The 18,407-nt window shown below is 41.3% G+C and overlaps 1 protein-coding gene across 1 annotated transcript in view; it reads left to right on the top strand.

The window, feature by feature from the left end:
- Nucleotides 1-18,407, top strand: part of DNAH10 (dynein axonemal heavy chain 10) — a 49,030-nt gene that overhangs the window by 24,120 nt on the left and 6,503 nt on the right. Inside the window, 26 exon segments of the mRNA XM_050980656.1 lie at nucleotides 779-924; nucleotides 1,338-1,490; nucleotides 1,781-2,041; nucleotides 2,691-2,863; nucleotides 3,205-3,298; nucleotides 4,331-4,498; nucleotides 4,789-4,977; nucleotides 5,600-5,771; nucleotides 6,627-6,830; nucleotides 7,547-7,627; nucleotides 8,022-8,219; nucleotides 8,832-8,993; nucleotides 9,547-9,721; nucleotides 10,110-10,291; nucleotides 10,495-10,631; nucleotides 11,484-11,701; nucleotides 12,042-12,263; nucleotides 12,802-12,949; nucleotides 13,751-14,030; nucleotides 14,368-14,597; nucleotides 15,207-15,480; nucleotides 16,124-16,189; nucleotides 16,192-16,227; nucleotides 16,670-16,824; nucleotides 17,579-17,733; nucleotides 17,948-18,131. Of these exon segments, the coding sequence (XP_050836613.1) occupies nucleotides 779-924; nucleotides 1,338-1,490; nucleotides 1,781-2,041; nucleotides 2,691-2,863; nucleotides 3,205-3,298; nucleotides 4,331-4,498; nucleotides 4,789-4,977; nucleotides 5,600-5,771; nucleotides 6,627-6,830; nucleotides 7,547-7,627; nucleotides 8,022-8,219; nucleotides 8,832-8,993; nucleotides 9,547-9,721; nucleotides 10,110-10,291; nucleotides 10,495-10,631; nucleotides 11,484-11,701; nucleotides 12,042-12,263; nucleotides 12,802-12,949; nucleotides 13,751-14,030; nucleotides 14,368-14,597; nucleotides 15,207-15,480; nucleotides 16,124-16,189; nucleotides 16,192-16,227; nucleotides 16,670-16,824; nucleotides 17,579-17,733; nucleotides 17,948-18,131 (4,463 nt within the window).

Genomic DNA, 18,407 nt, shown 5'->3' on the forward strand with positions numbered 1-18,407 from the left:
CACAAATCAGTTTCTTTAAAGTTCTTTTCATAGTCATTAGCAGTCATAAAGATGATGCTTACAGCATCGTGTAATAAAAAAGTGAGGAAAGGATGAAAGCACGTTTCAGTCAATGAAGGTTCTTTAGGAGCCAATAATGTCTTTTAAAAGCTGGAATAGCAGAATTTCTGCTCTACCAGAAATTCTAGGAAAACATCAGCTTGTGGTTCAGGTATTCAGTAGATAAAAATTACATTCTTAGGGCTGCTATTGGTTGTTACTTGAAGCATTGCCTAATGGTGCTTTTCATAGTTAGAGACAAATTTGGGCACATTAATATACAGTGATACTCCAGCAAGGACAGGTTAACTTCACTGACACAAGAGATAAATTTATGATCTCTGAAGTTGCTCCAAATGCAGGCAATTCATGTAGGAAAAAATAAATCTCTGTAGAGTTCTAGGAAAATGCTTATGAGCCAAATAAATCCTGATTATATCCTTGAAATAGGGATTAAATAGAGTTTAACCAAACTATGGCCTTTCTATGTGAAAGATAACTTCTTTTTTAGTCTATAAATATGGAAGAAAAGATCAAAATGACAAAGACTGAAAAGACATGGTTAAGCAATTAAAATTTTCTTTCAGCATTGTTAATGAATTGATAATTCAGATTATGTGTTTGTGCAACTGGATATTAATACCTTGAGAGTGTGTTCCAGCATTATTCTATAAATCTAAATCCCCCAGCTGTAGTGCATTTTCATTTAGCCAGGGATTGTGTTCCTGCTCTTTTTCAGTGCCCACAGTGGATACCACCCGCACTGCTTGGTTACTGGGACAGATGGTAAAAGCAAAACGCCCAGTTGTTCTTGTAGGTGAATCGGGTACATCTAAGACAGCAACCACACAGAACTTCCTAAGCAATCTGGACAGAGACCTTAATGTATGTGTGAGGCATTTTGCCCTGTTTGTAAAGCTGAATTTTCATTCTTTGCCCTTGTGTAAAATTTGCATTGTGAAGCCTGAGTCTTTGGGTTGCAATATTGACTTGGGTAACGTGACTGCACACTCCAGACGCAAAGTGTGTGACTGATTTGAAAATCCTTCAAGATCAAAGATGTTTTGTCCTCTTTTACCTTGTACAGACTCAATTATATAAAGTAAAAATGTATTGTCAAAGTGCTAAGGGTGGGCTTATTTTTCTTTGTCACATGTAATTCAAGTGAGTAGTGGACCTGAGCAGCATTTCCTCTATGTCTGACAGCTAATATAAAAAATATTTTTGAATGTTCTAGTAAAAATAAAACCCAACAAAACAGGTTAGGGTCCATTCTTATAATCTCCTCCTGTTTGCAGCTGGTGCTGGTAATTAACTTCTCTTCTCGTACAACATCCCTGGACATTCAGAGAAACCTGGAGACAAATGTAGAAAAACGAACTAAAGACACTTTTGGCCCTCCCATGGGAAAACGTCTCCTTGTGTTCATGGATGATATGAATATGCCAAGGGTAAGCTGTCAATATTTTTGCCAGGTAGTATAGAAACATTTGGGGTGGTACTGAAATGGTCCCTGCAATCACTTAGTCCAGTGAGCATTTAATTTATCTCAGAGAAGAGGCACTTTTCCTAGGAGACATGAGGATGAGTGTTCACAATCAGTGTCAGAGCTTTACAAAGTGTCCCTTAGTCCCTGTAATGTTCTCCTGAGTATGGAACCCAGTATTCCCCCATGTAAAGTAGTAATTGCTAAGCTGATGCACTGTGCTTTGATGTATCCTGACTCTTGTGTATCCTGCAGGTTGATGAGTATGGCACACAACAACCCATTGCCCTGCTGAAGCTGCTGCTAGAGAAAGGTTTCATGTACGATCGTGGTAAAGAGATGAACCTTAAATTTCTTCGAGACCTGGGTTTTGTTGCTGCCATGGGCAAAGCTGGAGGAGGTCGGAATGAAGTTGACCCTCGATTCACCTCCCTCTTCAGTGTTTTTAACATCCCTTTTCCTTCTGAGCAATCACTGAATTTGATCTACTTCTCCATCCTGAAAGGCCACACTGCGGTAATTTCACTGTTTTTAAAGGATTGCTCAATGGGTTTATTATTTTTAAATACACATTTATTTCTATGTTGTTGCAAGACCTGAACTCTTTATTACTGTTTGGTTTTTTTTTTTTTTTTACCTAGAACTTCACACAAACCTTTCTTTTCCTTTTCTCTTTTTCAATGGATTTTACATTGCTTGGATAAGTACTTGTGTGATATGTAAACATTCAAGCCAGTATATAATTTATAAACCTGTGACTTTTCATTTATTGAAATATGTGAGTGACTTGGTTACAATTCCTTTAAGCAAATACACAAAGATCTGAAAATTCTTTCCTGAATGAGTGTGAAAAATGTAATATAATGCAACAGACTGCATTACTGGCAAGGTACCTGTAACATTAGATAAGAAAAGAGCACTTTAATTATTCTGCTATAGAAATCTTGTAGGAATTCCAGTCACTGAGTTTGATGTTATCTTGAGCACTCAGAAGGTTCCAGAGTGAAGATGGAGCCAGCTCTAAACATTTAACTGCAGAATATTCATACTACAGAGAGTTGTTGAACCAAACAGGTTTAAAAGCTGGAAAGCAGATTATGTTTAATAGCATTGAATTCTGTCTGTGCAGTCTCATGAAAACACCTCTTCTTTCTCATGTTTGCAGAACTTTAACGAGTCCATATCAGCCATTTCTGACAAGATTACTCAGTGTACTTTGGAACTTTATAAAATGATTGTTACTGACCTGCCACCTACTCCTTCCAAATTCCACTACATTTTTAACCTGCGGGATCTTTCCAGGGTCTATAATGGACTTGTTCTTACAGATGCAGAAAGGTAAGAATAGAAAATTGTCATTAGTGGTCCCACACCTATTTTTTTTTTTGGTAAATCTGAATGAAATTGAGGTAATTTGGTACAGGAAATCAGTCACATCTGGTCACTTTTCATTAAACCACAATGAGAAATAGAACATCCTAAATTGTGACCTTACTCTTGATGCCAAACACTGATGCATTAGTCTCTCTTAAATGAGATACCAGAGGTAAAAATGCAAAAGAACCAAATCATAAAGAGTAAAAGGGTCAATCCAGAATTTGGTCCTCGTTATTAACCATATGGCCTTAGGAATCACGTCAGCTCATTTGGTGCAGTCTGATATTTTGATATTATTTCAGGTTTCACACAGTGACCCAGATGGTGAGAGTTTGGAGAAATGAGTGCCTGAGGGTTTTCCATGACAGGCTGATTAATGAAGCAGACAAAGAATTGGTGAGTAATTTCTTTCAGTTTTTTAGTAGTCACTGACTATTATTATGGCAATTAATTTGCAACAGCAACACTACCAAGTGTTGGACTCAGGTCTTGCTGTCTGACTGCAGATTTGTTTAAGCAATATGTTGCTCATTAATTTAAAACACGGCCCATGGAAGATTTTTTCCTAAAACAATGTGGGCAGACTAAGAAAGCAGATCTACTGAAGGAATGGGAAGTATCACTTGATTTGCCTATCCAGGAAAATTGATTGGCAGAAGTATAGGTGACAAAGTGTGAAAGAAGTACAGGAGAAAACTCAGGAAATCACTTCAAGTCAGTATTTTCCTTCAGGAAGAATTGTACCAGAATGTGACAGTACAATAAAGTAGTAAAAAGGACAAAAGCCAAATTCTTACACAGTGAATTCAGTTCTGGCTGTTTTGCAAATTGGAAAATGCTTAAAATCTTTCAACACAAAAGAGAACAATACCAATTTTAAACCTTGAGATTTAGGAGAGAAATTGAGATAAAGTCTACTCATCTCTAAGCAACCTGCTTTGCTTTGGAAGTTGCTTAGATGAAAAGAGGTAGGCCAAGAAAGCTTCGGATTTTTCTAGTTAAAACTTTCTCCTCTAGCATACAAAGATAAATCTCCAGCTCAATTTTCACAACACAGAATATTAATGCAGACTTTGAAACTTAGTGAGAGATCTTTCTGGTGAGACATCTATGAATGCTGAAAAAGGAAATTTATTAATATACTGTTTACACCAATATATGAGAAGGTGTTTTATTTAACAGGCCTCTCCCTTTTTGTTTTGGTGTTCTACAGTTGATTGGCTTGAACCATTCTTGAACTGCCTATTAGATCATTTTAATCATATGTAGAATACAGAAGGGGGCTGTAATCTTTGGATCTTCTAGTGACATAAGTATCACCTTGAAATAAATCAGTGTTTGAGCAAGAATCTGCATTATCACCTTTCTAAGTATTACTGTATTCACAATGAAATGCTTTGTTGTGTTGCTCATTTCCTATCCGTGAAGGTACAAGGCCATATCAAAACCTTGGTTGAAGAGCATTTCCCTGATCACTTGGAGCATGTCATGAGGGATCCGATTCTTTTTGGAGATTTCAGAACAGCTCTGAATGAGGCAGAACCTCGTATTTATGAAGATATCCAAGATTATGAATTAGCAAAAGCTCTCTTTAAGGTAGAGTGCCTCAGCTGGGAACTGTGCCTGAGGAATGGGCAGGAGCCTGCCTCAAACTGCAGGACATCTGTTCTCTTCTGTGTGCACACAGAACTTTATGTGCTTCAATGCCCATTTGGGGTTTGCAGGGATGAAAACTGAGGATCAGCTACAGAGTCAGCAGTGTTTTCCAATACTTCATTTTCCCTAAGGAATGGGAAAGGAATAATGCTGCTGAACGGGCTGTTTTCTTGATGTTATTAATTGTTTCATTGGTCTCCTAGTAACATTCTGTTCACCTTTCTCTGAAGGAAATTTTGGATGACTACAATGAGTACCATATTAAAATGAATCTGGTTCTTTTTGATGATGCTCTGGAGCATTTAATCCGTATCCATCGCATCATCCGGATGGACCGCGGGCACGCCCTGCTCATCGGGGTGGGAGGGTCAGGAAAGCAGTCCCTGACCAAACTGGCTGCTCACACAGCTGGATGTGAGGTTAGTGACCCTGTGTCTTGGCTGTGGAAAAAGACAAGGAAAGTGAAACTGTGATTGGGATTAAACTGGGGATGGGAGTGAGTCAGTCAGTCAGTCAAGACAAGATCAGGCTTGCAGCTCTTCGCTGTCGAAAGAAACCCAGGTGAGGTGATTGCCAGGAAGTCCAAGATGATGACTGTGTGTGATCTGGGAAGGAAGCTGCTAGTGCCTGAATCTGGGTTTTGGCACTGGGGAAGGAGAACAAGGATGGGTTTGGTGATGAACAACTAATTGTCCCTAACTACTGCTGTTGATGTTTAAATGTGTTACAGCAGCACTCCAGTGCTGCTTGAGGAGCCCTGTTGTGATTGATGCTGTATTATTTCAGAGAAGAAATGTTCCTCTCAGAAGCATTTTACTTAAAAAGGCTTGGAAGGAAAGAACAAAAAAGGAGCATGAACACAAAGCAATTTTGAAAATGCAAGCCTTCAGGGTTGTACAAATGCACAATTTTATTGATATTTAAGCATTTACCGATGATTTGGGCCAAACCAACCCCCTTGATTCAGTCTAAGTGAAATTCAGAGTTGCCATCATGTCTTGGATCCATCTGTGTCTTCTCAGTGTACATTTTCCTCCTTAGGTATTTGAGATCATCTTGAGTCGAGGATACGGACAAAATAATTTCCGAGAGGATTTGAAAAGTTTGTATGAGAAGCTGGGTATTTATGACAAGTCAGTGGTCTTCTTGTTCACAGATGGCCATGTGGCAGAAGAGAGTTTCCTGGAACTCATCAACAACATGCTGACTTCAGGTGCCACTGGCAGCCTCTCTGCTTGTACCCTTGATACAGCTGTTACTGGTTCACCCTGTGTCCTCTTCTGCTTTAGTTAGTTACACTTTTCAGTACTACCTGAAATAATCTTGGCCTTAATATCAGCTTTCTGGAATCTTCTTACAGTCTGGAGAGGTTATAGGGTTCATTCATGCTGGTGATGATGCTACAGGAGTCTCAGATTTCTTCCAAGACTGAGGGAAACTTCAGCTGCATTTGGCCACAAATCCACCTGTTGTCCAATTGGCTTTTGAATAACATTCACCTGAACTGCAGCAACTGTTCCTATGTATATTCATGTAAAGATGTCCTGAAATGTACTTTGGTATCTTCTAGTAAATGAAGCAGCTGGAAATGAGTAGCAGCTGGCACTGTGTGACCACCCTCTCTATAGAAGTTCCTCCACAGTCTGATATGAGAACAGATGAGTTAATTGTATCCCTTTTCTTGTTCTGGTTTTCCCTGTCCCTGGTCTGTCATTAGGTTACTTATGCAGTATTTGCCACAAGAGTAAGAGAACAAAAATGTGAGCTGATGGTTCACAGACACGAATGAAGATTTTCTTTGCAAAGTCCTGTGACATTTTGTATATGTTGCTGAAGCCCAAACAAAAATGAATTAATTATTCCTCTAAATGCCAAGTATGACCTATTTTCCATGAGGGCTATGGGGAGGAGGAGAAGCATAGAGAGATGAATTGGCTCATTCAAAACTACTCAGAATCATTTTTGCAGAACTAGGATTAGAATTGGTTTCTCATCTGCCCTATTCCCAGCCATATGGTTTCCTCTTACTGGTGGTTCTCACTAGCATTCTTCTGTCCTTATGTTACAGGAATGGTGCCAGCCCTTTATGCAGATGATGAAAAAGACTCCATACTAACTCAGATTGGAGATGAAGCTGCTAAAGCTGGCATGGGCCCAGCTAAAGAGAGTATCTGGCAGTATTTTGTAAGCAAATGTGCAAGCAACCTTCACATTGTCCTGGGAATGTCCCCAGTTGGGGAGGACCTGAGAACGTGGTGCAGAAATTTCCCAGGTATCAATTGTACACTCTGCTTAGTCCCTTCCCTGTGAAACACAGATTTACAGGCAAGAGAAAAATCTCCAGTGGACACTTAGTCTGGCAGCTTAAACTAAGCAGAGCAGGTTTCATGATTAAGGGTTTGCATTGCATGTTTTTTTCCAGTTAATTACCACATATCAGTGAACAATATTGATGAGCATTTATCACATCAGTTCATTTTCCAGTTGAACAGCTAGAAATCAATTGGTCATCCTCACTGAACTGGAAATACAGAGCCTTTGTCTGCAGCCTCTTTTCTGTAGTTTACAGCAGAAACTGTGGTGTTAAATCATGAAACTAGGATGGTGGGAAGAGAAATCTTTTGTATCCAAAGCCTGGCAGATGCTGCAGGTGGCTGAAAGGAGTCCTGGGAAACAGGAGAGACTCATGAAAGATGGGTCCAGGTGGGAATGCTAAACCAGGTCCTACAATACCTTATTGCATCTCTGGACTGTGTCCTGTAGAGCCTAAGGAATGGTACAGTGGGGTTAGCAGGACACAGGGGCAATACTCATTATTTACTGTCAAAACTGAAGTATGGACTTTGTGGTAAATTCTGTTACTAAGAAAGAGTCAAGACTAATTTGCAAATTCTTGGTGTAAATAAAGTTAATTAGAGGATTGCCTATCTGATTAGGGGTTAGTTTTACAAAGGAATTTTCCAGATAACATTGTCCTTTTATTTTAAGGTCTTGTCAACAACACTGGTATTGACTGGTTCTTGCCCTGGCCTGCCCAGGCCTTGTGTGCAGTTGCACAATCCTTTCTGGGTAGGTAACATGTCAGTATTTCAACCCATTAACCCTTGGCATAGCCTAAGAAATATATTCTTTACATTGCAATTATTGTACATTTCACAGGTTCATTTCCCATTGTGCTTGTTACCTTGAATCTAAATGGGTAGTGCAAAAACCCAGTCCAAAAATGTCCCTGGATGGTAGTTTCTTAATCAAATAGATTTTTTAAATGGATAAAATTCAAGTTCCAAACTCTGCAGGCAATGGGGGCTGACTACCAGGAGGTCCCCTTTGGCCTTGCTTTTTGCCCCAGAAAACAGACTTGTTTTGTGCCTGGCTTAGATGTACATAAGACAGTTGGTAATTGGTGTATTCTGAAAAAAGCCAAAAATCTTTGAAATTTTTTATTTCTTCTGCCCAATTTTAGCAAAAAACCCACGCATCCCACCAGAGAGCTTCCAGTCGGTGGTTGACCACATAGTCATGGTGCATGAATCTGTAGGGGATTTCAGCAAGAAATTTCTGGAGAAACTGAGACGTAGAAATCACGTCACACCAAAAAATTATCTTGATTTTCTCAATACCTATGCAAAATTGCTGGACGAGAAAAATGAGTTCATTTTAGGTAAGGCTATGTAGATGTTTACTCCTGTTTAATAAGTGATTTAAATATTTTAAAAACAAAAGTTCTGGTGAGAATCCCACATATTACCCAGAATATGCAAAAACTCTGTTAGTACTATCTCAAATGCTGTGCTGGCACACAGCTGTGGGGCTGTGTTTTGACATTGACCCAAAATCCTGGCCACACATGAATGTTCAGACTCTGTCAAACAATGGGTGCTCCTTAAATCCTTTTGTAAATGAACATGAGCCAGAATCTCCAAACCAGACACTCCTCTGCTTGGGGAAGAGTCATGCTGAAATCTAATACCAGCATGGCCTCGCTCAGGGTTTGACTTTCTTCCTCAAGCAGCAATTCTTATTCATCCTTCAGTGGCACTGAAATATGTGAAGAGGATAAAGCACAAACAGTGCAATGTGGCAAATACGTTGTGGCACGGGGCCACTATGTCAGCTCAAGTGACTTTAACATCATTTTGGCTGGCAGGCTCAGGAAGAGAAAATCTCTCAGTGCACCTCTAAGGATATTTTCTCTTTGTGAGATTGTCTGTTGCTGTGTGCTTGAGCACAATCAATGAATCACTGACATTTCTCACTTTTTTTTCCTACCTAGCACAATGTAAACGGCTGGATGGGGGCTTGGTTAAACTGAAGGAAGCTGCTGTACAGCTGGCTGAGCTGAACGTGAAACTTGCTGAGCAAAAGATTATACTAACAGAAAAAACAGCTGCTTGTGAGGCTCTGTTAAGAGACATTAAATTAAACACAGAAATAGGTGGGTAGTTTACAATAGTGAAGTGTCCCACAGGCTAAGCAGGGCTCACCTCATCTGTGTTAGGCTGGGTTGGGAGACTCTTGAAGAGCTCCAGCTGCTTCTCGAGGTATCCCTCTTGTTCTGTGTGCTGCTCCCATGCCATGCCAGAAGAGCAGGTCCCTTGTCTTGCCCAGATTGTCATCCTTGCTCCACATTTGGCCCACAGTACTTTACACAACGTTTGCCTGCCCTTGTCTTCCCTTTCCAAGGTGTAGGGCATAATATGGGAAAGGCAATAGCAAGAAAGGCAACTTCTGATTCAGGCATTTAGTATTACAGGAAAATTAGAGGGAAACATGGAGGAAAAGAGATTGTGCTTGCTGTTGTGTGGAACACTAACTGTTCCTAACCTGGTGATGCAGCTGTAACCAGAGGCAAGCTGGCAACCCAAATGTTCTAACTTGATGGTAATTTCTGATTTTCAGCAAAGAGTAAATGTCTATTAGTGTATTACTATATGTTCTGTATACAAACCTGAATGATTCATTTATGGTCCTGCCTTTGCAATTACTAGCTGAGGAGAAGAAAAAAATGGGTGAAGAGAAAGCTATAGAGATACAGGAGCAGAATGCAATAATTGCTGTGGAGAAGGCAGAGGCTGAGGCAGCACTGGATCAAATCAAGCCTATCATGGAAGCTGCCAAACGGGAGGTTGAGAAGCTTGACAAGGCTGAAGTTACTGAACTCAGGTGACTCATTTGTATGTACAGTAGCATAAACTCTTGGAAATACACTCTTGTTTGCTGGGTCTGAGCCTTAGCCTCATCTTTCTCACCTGCCTGTGCAGGTCAGGACATCAGTTGCCTGGGTGCAGAGGTCACAACAGAATGCCCTGATTCCTAGCCCGTGCCATTAATATTTCATGGATCAAATTGTCTGAATTCAAGAATTGGTTCTGAGTTTTTGATTAGTTAATAATTTACTGTCTGACTTGGGTTAATTTTTTCACTGTTGTGGCTTGTCTTATGTACAAGCTCCTGTATTGCAATGCCTCTCTTAACAGGCAGTACCCATGTCTGGCATCATGGGCTTTGTCTCCTTTTTTCACTTCCACTGTCTCTTTCACCTGTTTTCCAGGTCCTTTGCGACACCCCCGAAGCAGGTGCAGGTTGTTCTGGACTGTATTCTTATAATGAGAGGTTACAAAGAACAAAACTGGAAGAATGCCAAAGCCATGATGGCTGACACAAATTTCCTGCGACTTCTGTTGACGACAGATTTTAGGGAAATTCCATGGAGCAATGTGAAAGCTATGAGAGGTAAATTCCTGTTCTGGGTACTGCAGTGAATATAGGATCTTGTTAATGGGAACAGCCAACAGAGTCTCTTTAATATTCTGTCAAATGTTTCTTATTGTCTGTCACAGCATTGGCTGGTGCTGCTGATAGGAAAAGCTATTTCTTTGAGGGTTTGTTCACAGTTATTCAACTCACTTGCAATATTTTTGTGTTTGTCAATTCAGCTCTCTTAAAGAATCTTAACACTACCTGGGCTGAAATGGAAGTTATCAGCAGAGCAGGACTGGGAATGTTAAAGTTTGCTGAAGCAGTGGTGACCTACTGTGATGTAGTTAAAACAGTCAAGCCAAAGGAAGAAAAGGTAAAATGTGGTGGACTCAAACTCAGAGAAGGTCGAAACATGATCCTGATGGAAAAGCTAATACTTGACCATTTCACAGACTGCCCACATTTCCTATTGAAGAGCTTAAAAAGTGGTGTTTAGGAAAGCTACTGTAGTAGCAGTGAGGCAGTTGTCAGTCATAAATCACTGTATTTGTTGTGTCAGGATGCTGGGCTGTGGGTTGCCATCCATGCCAGTGCTTCAGGGATGAGGGAGGAACATGTTCAGTTGGAATTTTGTAATCTAATTTGCTTAGAAAAACACAGTTTAGAGCTGTTTGCTGAAAACAAACTTTAAGACCCATGACATTTGGACAGAACAGAGGTTAGTAGTACACTAAATACATGTTCCTTAAGCACAGACCTTTTGATTAGCTTTTTCTAGGGTGACTGGAAATTCAGCTGTATTACCAAAAGAAATGTAATGTCCAACAGATAACACTGGAAAATTTTGTCAAGAAAAGATTATTTTATACAACTGACTACAGAGCAAATATATTCACTTGATTATGTGTCTGACTATTTTTGGAGCCTTAATGTTGTTGTTATCAAGCAGACAAACCTCCCCTTTTATCAGGGCATGAGAGTCCTGCTGACCTCCAGTGCTTTAATACTCCTTGTGGGTGCAGAACTGGGAGATTTTTCTGCTTTGGAACTGCAGTCAGACCATGATGCGTGTTTGGGATGGGGAGAGGAGAGTGACAGTGTCAGTTTATAACCAGAACACTTTGAAAAATATGATACAACCAAAAGAAATGTGAGAACTTACTACTTCTCTCTAAAATCCTTCTGTCCTCTGACACTCTTATGTTTCCTTCAACATGTACTCTAGGTGGCCAGGCTAGAACGGAACTACGAATTAAGTAAGCGGGAACTGGAAAGGATTCAGGCAGAGCTGGCTGCCATTCAGGAGGAGCTTAAAGCTTTGGGGGAAAAATTAGACCAGACATTAAAAGAAAACAAAAAGTTACAAGAAGAAGCAGAGATAATGCAGAGAAGATTAGAGGCTGCTGACAAGCTCATCGCTGGCTTGAAATCTGAGAATGAGAGGTAAGTCTAGATCCAAAGAGGATCATTTTTGACATCTGAGGTTCGTGTGTCAGGGATAAAATCTATCAGATGGAGACATTTTTGGAAATGTTGCTTTCTATGGTGTTTGTTTCTGAGAAGGGCTATTATCTGTTCTGAGCTAATATCCATTAGCTCTTGGAAAATAACTGAGGTTAATGGATGAAAGTTCAGATCAACTCAGTGTCTGTGGCCCCCATAATAACAAGAGAAAACTGATTCTAAATCTGGGGGTCTGTCTCAACCTGTATCTGAAGTAGCAGGAAATCCTGCACATAAACCTCATCTTCCTGGTACGGAATCTCCCATATAATTATTTCAGGTGGACAGAGGAATTCAAGGAATTAGAAATAAGGAAGGTGAAGTTGCTTGGAGATTGTCTGCTTGCTGCTGCCTTTCTGTGCTATGTGGGAGCCTTCAGCTGGGAGTTCCGTCATGAAATGCTCTATCAAGTGTGGCAAGAAGATATTGTCTCACGAGAGATTCCTGTCAGCCAGCCATTTAAGTTAGAGGGCCTCCTGACTGATGAGGTGGAGGTTAGCAGGTACGTCCAGTCAGGAGACCCAGGGACTGCTGGATGTGACATGATAAAGTGGGAGTCTGAAGCTGAATCTGTAGCACAGACTTGGCATTGTGGGTGGAAGTGCACAGCTATACCAGAGAGAGAATCTTGCTTTCATGTCCTGATTAACAGGGGCCATTTGTTGTAAGAATCTGTTGTGCTTGACACTCCAGGGACATTCACTGAACTTAGACATGTGTAATACCATTTCTAGAAAGTTTATCAGGAGTTCTCTATAAAATATGTTTCCATAACCCAGCAGGTGTCTTTTCATTGACTTCAATGGGTTTTGGTATTAAACTCAACTACCACAGGATTGCTCACCTAAGGCAACAGTCAGTGCTTTGAGTAGTGCAGTTACAGTGAGACAGTCTGAGCTGTGGCACTGTCCCCATAACCACATGCACTGTGTGTGTGATTGTGTGCTCAGTGAGTTGCATCATTTTGCTGACAAATGAAATGTGCTGCTCTCCCATCGAGTTTTCATCCCTGGCTGGTCTTTGGTCCATTCTGTTCCCAGGTGGGTTTCTGAAGGTTTGCCCCCAGACGAGCTGTCTGTCCAGAATGGCATCCTGACAACGTATTCCAGCCGCTTCCCACTCTGTATCGACCCACAGCAGCAGGCATTACATTGGATTAAAAAAAAGGAAGAAAAAAATAACCTGAGGGTAAAGATGGAAGATTGCTTTACCTCATTACTGATTGTTTTCAAAGCTGCATAAATATCTGTCACCTTGAATGGGGAACCAGTTATATAGCACAGAATTATTGAATGGTTTGGATTGGGAAGGACATTCTAGTTCCACCCCTGGCCATGGGCAGGGACACCTTCCACTATGCCAGGGTGCTCCAAGCCCTGTCCCACCTGGCTTTAAATACTGCCAGGGATTGGGCAGCCACAGCTTCTCTGGAAACCTGTGCCAGGGCCTCAGCACCCTCACAGGGAAGGATTCCTTCATAATATGCAATTTAACCTTGGCCTCTTTCAGTCTGAAGGCATTCCCCCTTGTCTTATTGCTAAATGTGCTTGTCCAAAGTCCCTCTCCATCTCTCTTGAAGCCCCTTTAGGTTTTGGAAGGTGCTAAAAGTCTCCTTGGAGCCTTCTCCAGGATGAACAACCCCAGCTCTCTCAGCCTGTCTGCACATGCAGAAAGAGTCTAACCAAAAGGCTGTTGTAGATTGTGATTAATCTCAGCTCTAGGATGGAAGTTCCATGGAGGACAATAAACACTCTTAGAGGCACTGCTAGAACTTTAAAGGGTAATTTCCAAATGGAAATTATTCTCAGCTAATCAGAAAAAAAGCACCTTTACTGTTTTGTGCAAGTACACTTTATATCATCTGTGAGAGGAAAGACAAAAAGCAGCAAAGAACAAACTTCATTAGTGTTGGCAGCTACTGCAAAATAATAATGTTCAGCAAATTGAGTATCAGTTCTCCTTTCATGTTTTCCCATTGTTCTCTTGCAGATGGCTTCCTTTAATGACCCAGATTTCCTGAAACAACTAGAACAGGCCATAAAGTATGGAACCCCTTTCCTGGTGCACAGTGTTGATGAATACATCGACCCTGTGATAGACAATGTCTTAGAGAAGAATGTCAAAGTTGCACAGGGGCGAGCATTCATTGTGCTGGGGGACAAAGAGGTTGACTATGACAGTAATTTTAAAATGTACCTGAACACCAAATTAGCAAACCCAAAGTATTCTCCCTCTGTGTTTGGCAGAGCTATTGTTATCAATTATACAGGTAAGCTTAAGTGTGTATATAATAAAGTAGGGATTGTGCTGTTGTGCAAATTTAAGGCCTGGGTCATTGTCTTGATGAAACTAAAAAATTCATACTCTCCCTATGATTTAATAGAAAGTCCTTCTCACTTCTCTCTTCTAATCTGCAACTGAGCTAAAAATCTCTTCCTGTACTGGTCAGGTGAGGATGCTTTGGTGGAATCAAGATGCACAGTCATTAACTAGATCACTCTGTTGCATTGCTGTAGTCTTATGAGAGGCCTGAGATTAAATAAGTTGCATAAAAACTGTCCTGTGCTTACAGAAGTCTGTGCTCTGTCCATGTGTTGTACCTGTAGTTACACTCAAGGGCCTAGAGGATCAGCTGCTCAGTGTCATTACGGGATTTGAAAGGAGGGAATTGGAGGAACAGAGAGAACGTCTCATCCAGGAGACAAGTGAAAACAAAAACCTGCTGAAAAATCTGGAAGACACTCTCCTTCATGGACTGTCAACTTCCACAGGAAACATGCTGGACAATGTGGAATTGGTGCAAACCTTGGAGGACACAAAATTCAAAGCCACTGAGGTACCAGCTCTGATACCCTTTTTGGAAGGGTATCTATAGGCAGAACATAGTTGTTCCTTTTTCATTGCGCTTCCATTTTACTCCTGAAGCTTGCAAATAGTTTGAAAGGAAATGGAGAGTATTCTCATGAATGTCTTGTATCCTTCAGTATTGGGCACTATTTTATTGATCAGAGAACCAAATCCTATCTTCAGGGAAGTCCTTAACAGGACCAAAGTAATGTTTGTTTACAGTTCTAAGACAAAAGAATCCATCCTTGGAGTTTTCAGGCCACAGCTGGGCAAAGCCACACTGGACCTGATCTAGTGGTGGTTATAACCAAGCTTTGGGCAGAGGTTGAACTAAAGATCCCCAGAGGGCCCTTACCACACTATTTCCATTATTTTTTGTAAATCTTTGCTGTTACTTTTCATTAATACACAGGGTGGGATTAATTTTATCTAACTTTTAATTTTTATAATTTGTACAACTTCTTTTGAGTTACCTGCCCAGATTCCCTCTACAGTCACACAGAGAGGCAGGCACTGAGCAGCTCTGGTTACTGTGGTATAACAGATCCACTCTGGATCAGCACAGTAATTACAGGTGTATAAACCCCTGTCTGCCCAGGTGATTGAGAAACTGAAGCTGGCTGCGACGACCGCAGCAGATATCGACCTTCTCCGAGATGGCTACAGACCAGCTGCCAAGAGAGGGGCCATTCTCTTCTCTGTGCTGGCTGAATTGGCATTTGTCAACATCATGTACCAGTTCTCACTGGTCTCCTTCTTGGAGGTTTTTGGATTCTCTCTTCGGAAATCCATGCCCAGTCCTATTCTTCCTAAGAGGTTAAAGAACATCATGGATACACTGACTTTGAGCACCTACAACTATGGCTGCACAGGTTGGTGCTGTTTAACCAGGGGCTGAGACTGTGTAGTGCAAATAAAGGTGAAGCCATGGCTTCATGTTAAAGAGGAAAGTTACCAAGCAGGGAATTCACTGATGCTCAGGTCTCAGCACCTCTCCTGGTTCATACTTTCCTCCCTGCTGTTTCTGTTAGAAGAACATTGCACATTACCCACGTAACTCTTGCAGAAATGTTTTTCTTAACACAGTGACAAATGGTAAAGGCAGCCATAGAGCTGCTCACAGGAGCTGTGTTGACTCTTAAAGCCTGACTTAAAGTCCCAGCTTTGATCCCCCTGATCACAGAATCATAGCATTGTTCAGGCTGGAGAAGACCTTTAGGAATACCAATTCCAGCTATCAACCAAATGATCTTTGTGGGGTTACCTGATCACAGAGTCACAGAATGGTTTGGGTTGAAAGGGACCTTAGGAATCATTTGGTTCCAGTTCCCTGCCATGGGCTGGGATGCCATTCACTAGATGGGGTTGCTGAGGGCCCCACCTAAAATGGCCTTGAGCACTTGCAGGGGTGGAGCATCCCATCAATCCCACAACAGATGAAGGATATGGATTGAAAGATTGCTCCAGTTCCACAAGCTTTTGCAGCTGATTTTTGAAAATGTCTTTTTAATGTAGCCTTGTTTGAGAAGCACAAGTTACTGTTCTCCTTTGACATGACTATCAAGATAGAACAAGCTGAAGGCGAGTTCCACAAGAAGAATTTGATTTCTTTTTGAAAGGTAAAGTGAATATTTATATGTAAGTATGTAGCTCAACATAGCAATAGCTAAAATATCTTTTGAGAGAGATCTTTGACTAGAGACGATTTACTGTGAGAGCCAGCACCTCTCTCTGAGGAGAGCTGCACTGTGTTGGGTTACACAGACTGGGGATCCTGCTTTTTCTATTTCACATTAGCTAATTGTTAGGATGTTACATGAGGAAAGGAATCTGTAGTTATTTTCTGACTGTGTATACATAATTTTAGAAATGTTGGCAAGGATAAAACTCTGGCTTTTGCAAGCACTTGTAAAATGTCATCTTTCCTTCAGCAGACCTAATCTCACAGTGCTTCCAGGAACAAATTTCCACTGGGTTCCTGGGTGCAGAGGGACTGTATGTGTGGTCATGCATTGGAGGGTTTCTGACATGGACACTGATCTGCTTTCTGAACGTGCCTAGGCAATATTTCCCTGGAGAAGAGTGCCCGAAAGAAACCGTTTGCTTGGCTACCAGATCAAGGCTGGGAAGACCTAATTCGCCTGTCTGAGCTATTTCCTGAGAAATTTGAATGTCTTCCAGATGATGTGGAAGACAATCCAGATGTATGGAAAAATGTATGTGCTTTTTTGCAATGCTATTTTCTCTCCTAGATTTTCTTCTGGTATTAAATGGTCAAGTGTGATGCAATGTGTCAGCACTCCACTGGGGAGATGTCACTGTGGGCTTCTTCCCTCAAGGCCTTTCTTTGCTTCTTGACCTCAGTTAGTGATTGGCTTATTTGCAGGAGAGTTAAGGATTATGTTATTTAAAAAACAAAACAAAATACCTTCCCTGGTATACCATAGAATTTTTATTTGTCAGTCAAATGCCTTAGAGGAGTTATTTACCCTGTTATATTCAGTGGAAATTTTCTGTTCATTTCAGTAGTCAACATTTCAGTGGTGTTTTTGTACTGCTAAATTGTGCTTTGATCTTCTTGTGGCAGTGAATTCTATAGGCTATTGACAAACACAGATTTCCTTTGTTCCTCCTTTAGTTTCATTCCATGTCTTCTTGCTTAGTAAGAAGTCTTCCTGCAAGCAATCTGTTAATACCTTTGTGCTTTTGATGCTATTTTCTACATTGTAAGAGAATTAGTTGACATAAAGTGAAAGTACAAATGTGTTTCTGGACTTGAATACTTTATACTGAAAAAGTTGGATTTTTTACATTCACCTGAACTTTTAATATTTATTTGCAGCTGATTGACTTTCCTTGTTTTTGTTGTGTCTCTTGCCCCCCCACCATTCATCAAATTGATTTTATTTTTCCCAGTAACTTCCCTGACAGAGCCACTGGGTTCATTTGTGTGCTCTCTTTTCTTGCCAGTGGTACGACACAGATGCTCTGGAGCAGATCCCATTGCCAATGGGCTACGAGGGCAATGTCACAGACTTCCAGAAGCTTCTCCTGCTGCGCTGTTTCCGGGTGGACCGGATGTACCGGGCGGTGATGGACTACGTGACAGTGACAATGGGCGAGACGTGAGTCACTCTCCTCTCTCAGATTCCCACCACAGCACTCACACAGAGCTTGGTCAATGTTCTGTAGTTTGCCTGAAGAGCAGAGCAGGGGTTGTGTCTGAATGATTTCCACGTGCAGTCTGTGGTGAGCTGTGCCCTTGGTGTGCAAGGCTCTGTCCCCACGTGGCAGCTGCTCTGTGCAATCACCCAAATCATTGGGTTTTCCCTCTGCCAGGTATGTGCAACCCCCCGTGATCAGCTTCGATGCCATCCTGCAGCAGAGCACCCCTTTCTCACCTGTGGTTTTTATCCTAAGTCCTGGCTCTGATCCTGTCAGTGACCTCATGAAACTGGCTGAGAGATCAGAATTTAAAGCAGATAGACTCAAATTCCTGGCCATGGGACAAGGCCAAGAAGAGGTAATGTGGATGGGAGGGTGGGGATGTGCTGTGTGCAGCGAGTGTGAATTGCAAGCCATGCTCCTGATGCTGTGGGACTGATCAAATCTCCTTTCCATAGGTCTGCTCCATTTGAAAAGGAGTTACTCATGCTTCTGACATAGATTTGTCAGTTTGGGAATAACATTTTACTGAACATGAAAGGGGCCATTTGGCTGACTGGCTGCTGTTCTGGTTTGGGTGAGGGTAGATTCAGAATCAGATTTTCAGCTGTTAAAAAGCAGAGATGAGAAGATG

This window comes from Serinus canaria, chromosome 15 (assembly GCF_022539315.1).
Source record: "Serinus canaria isolate serCan28SL12 chromosome 15, serCan2020, whole genome shotgun sequence".
Taxonomy (NCBI): Eukaryota; Metazoa; Chordata; class Aves; order Passeriformes; family Fringillidae; genus Serinus; species Serinus canaria.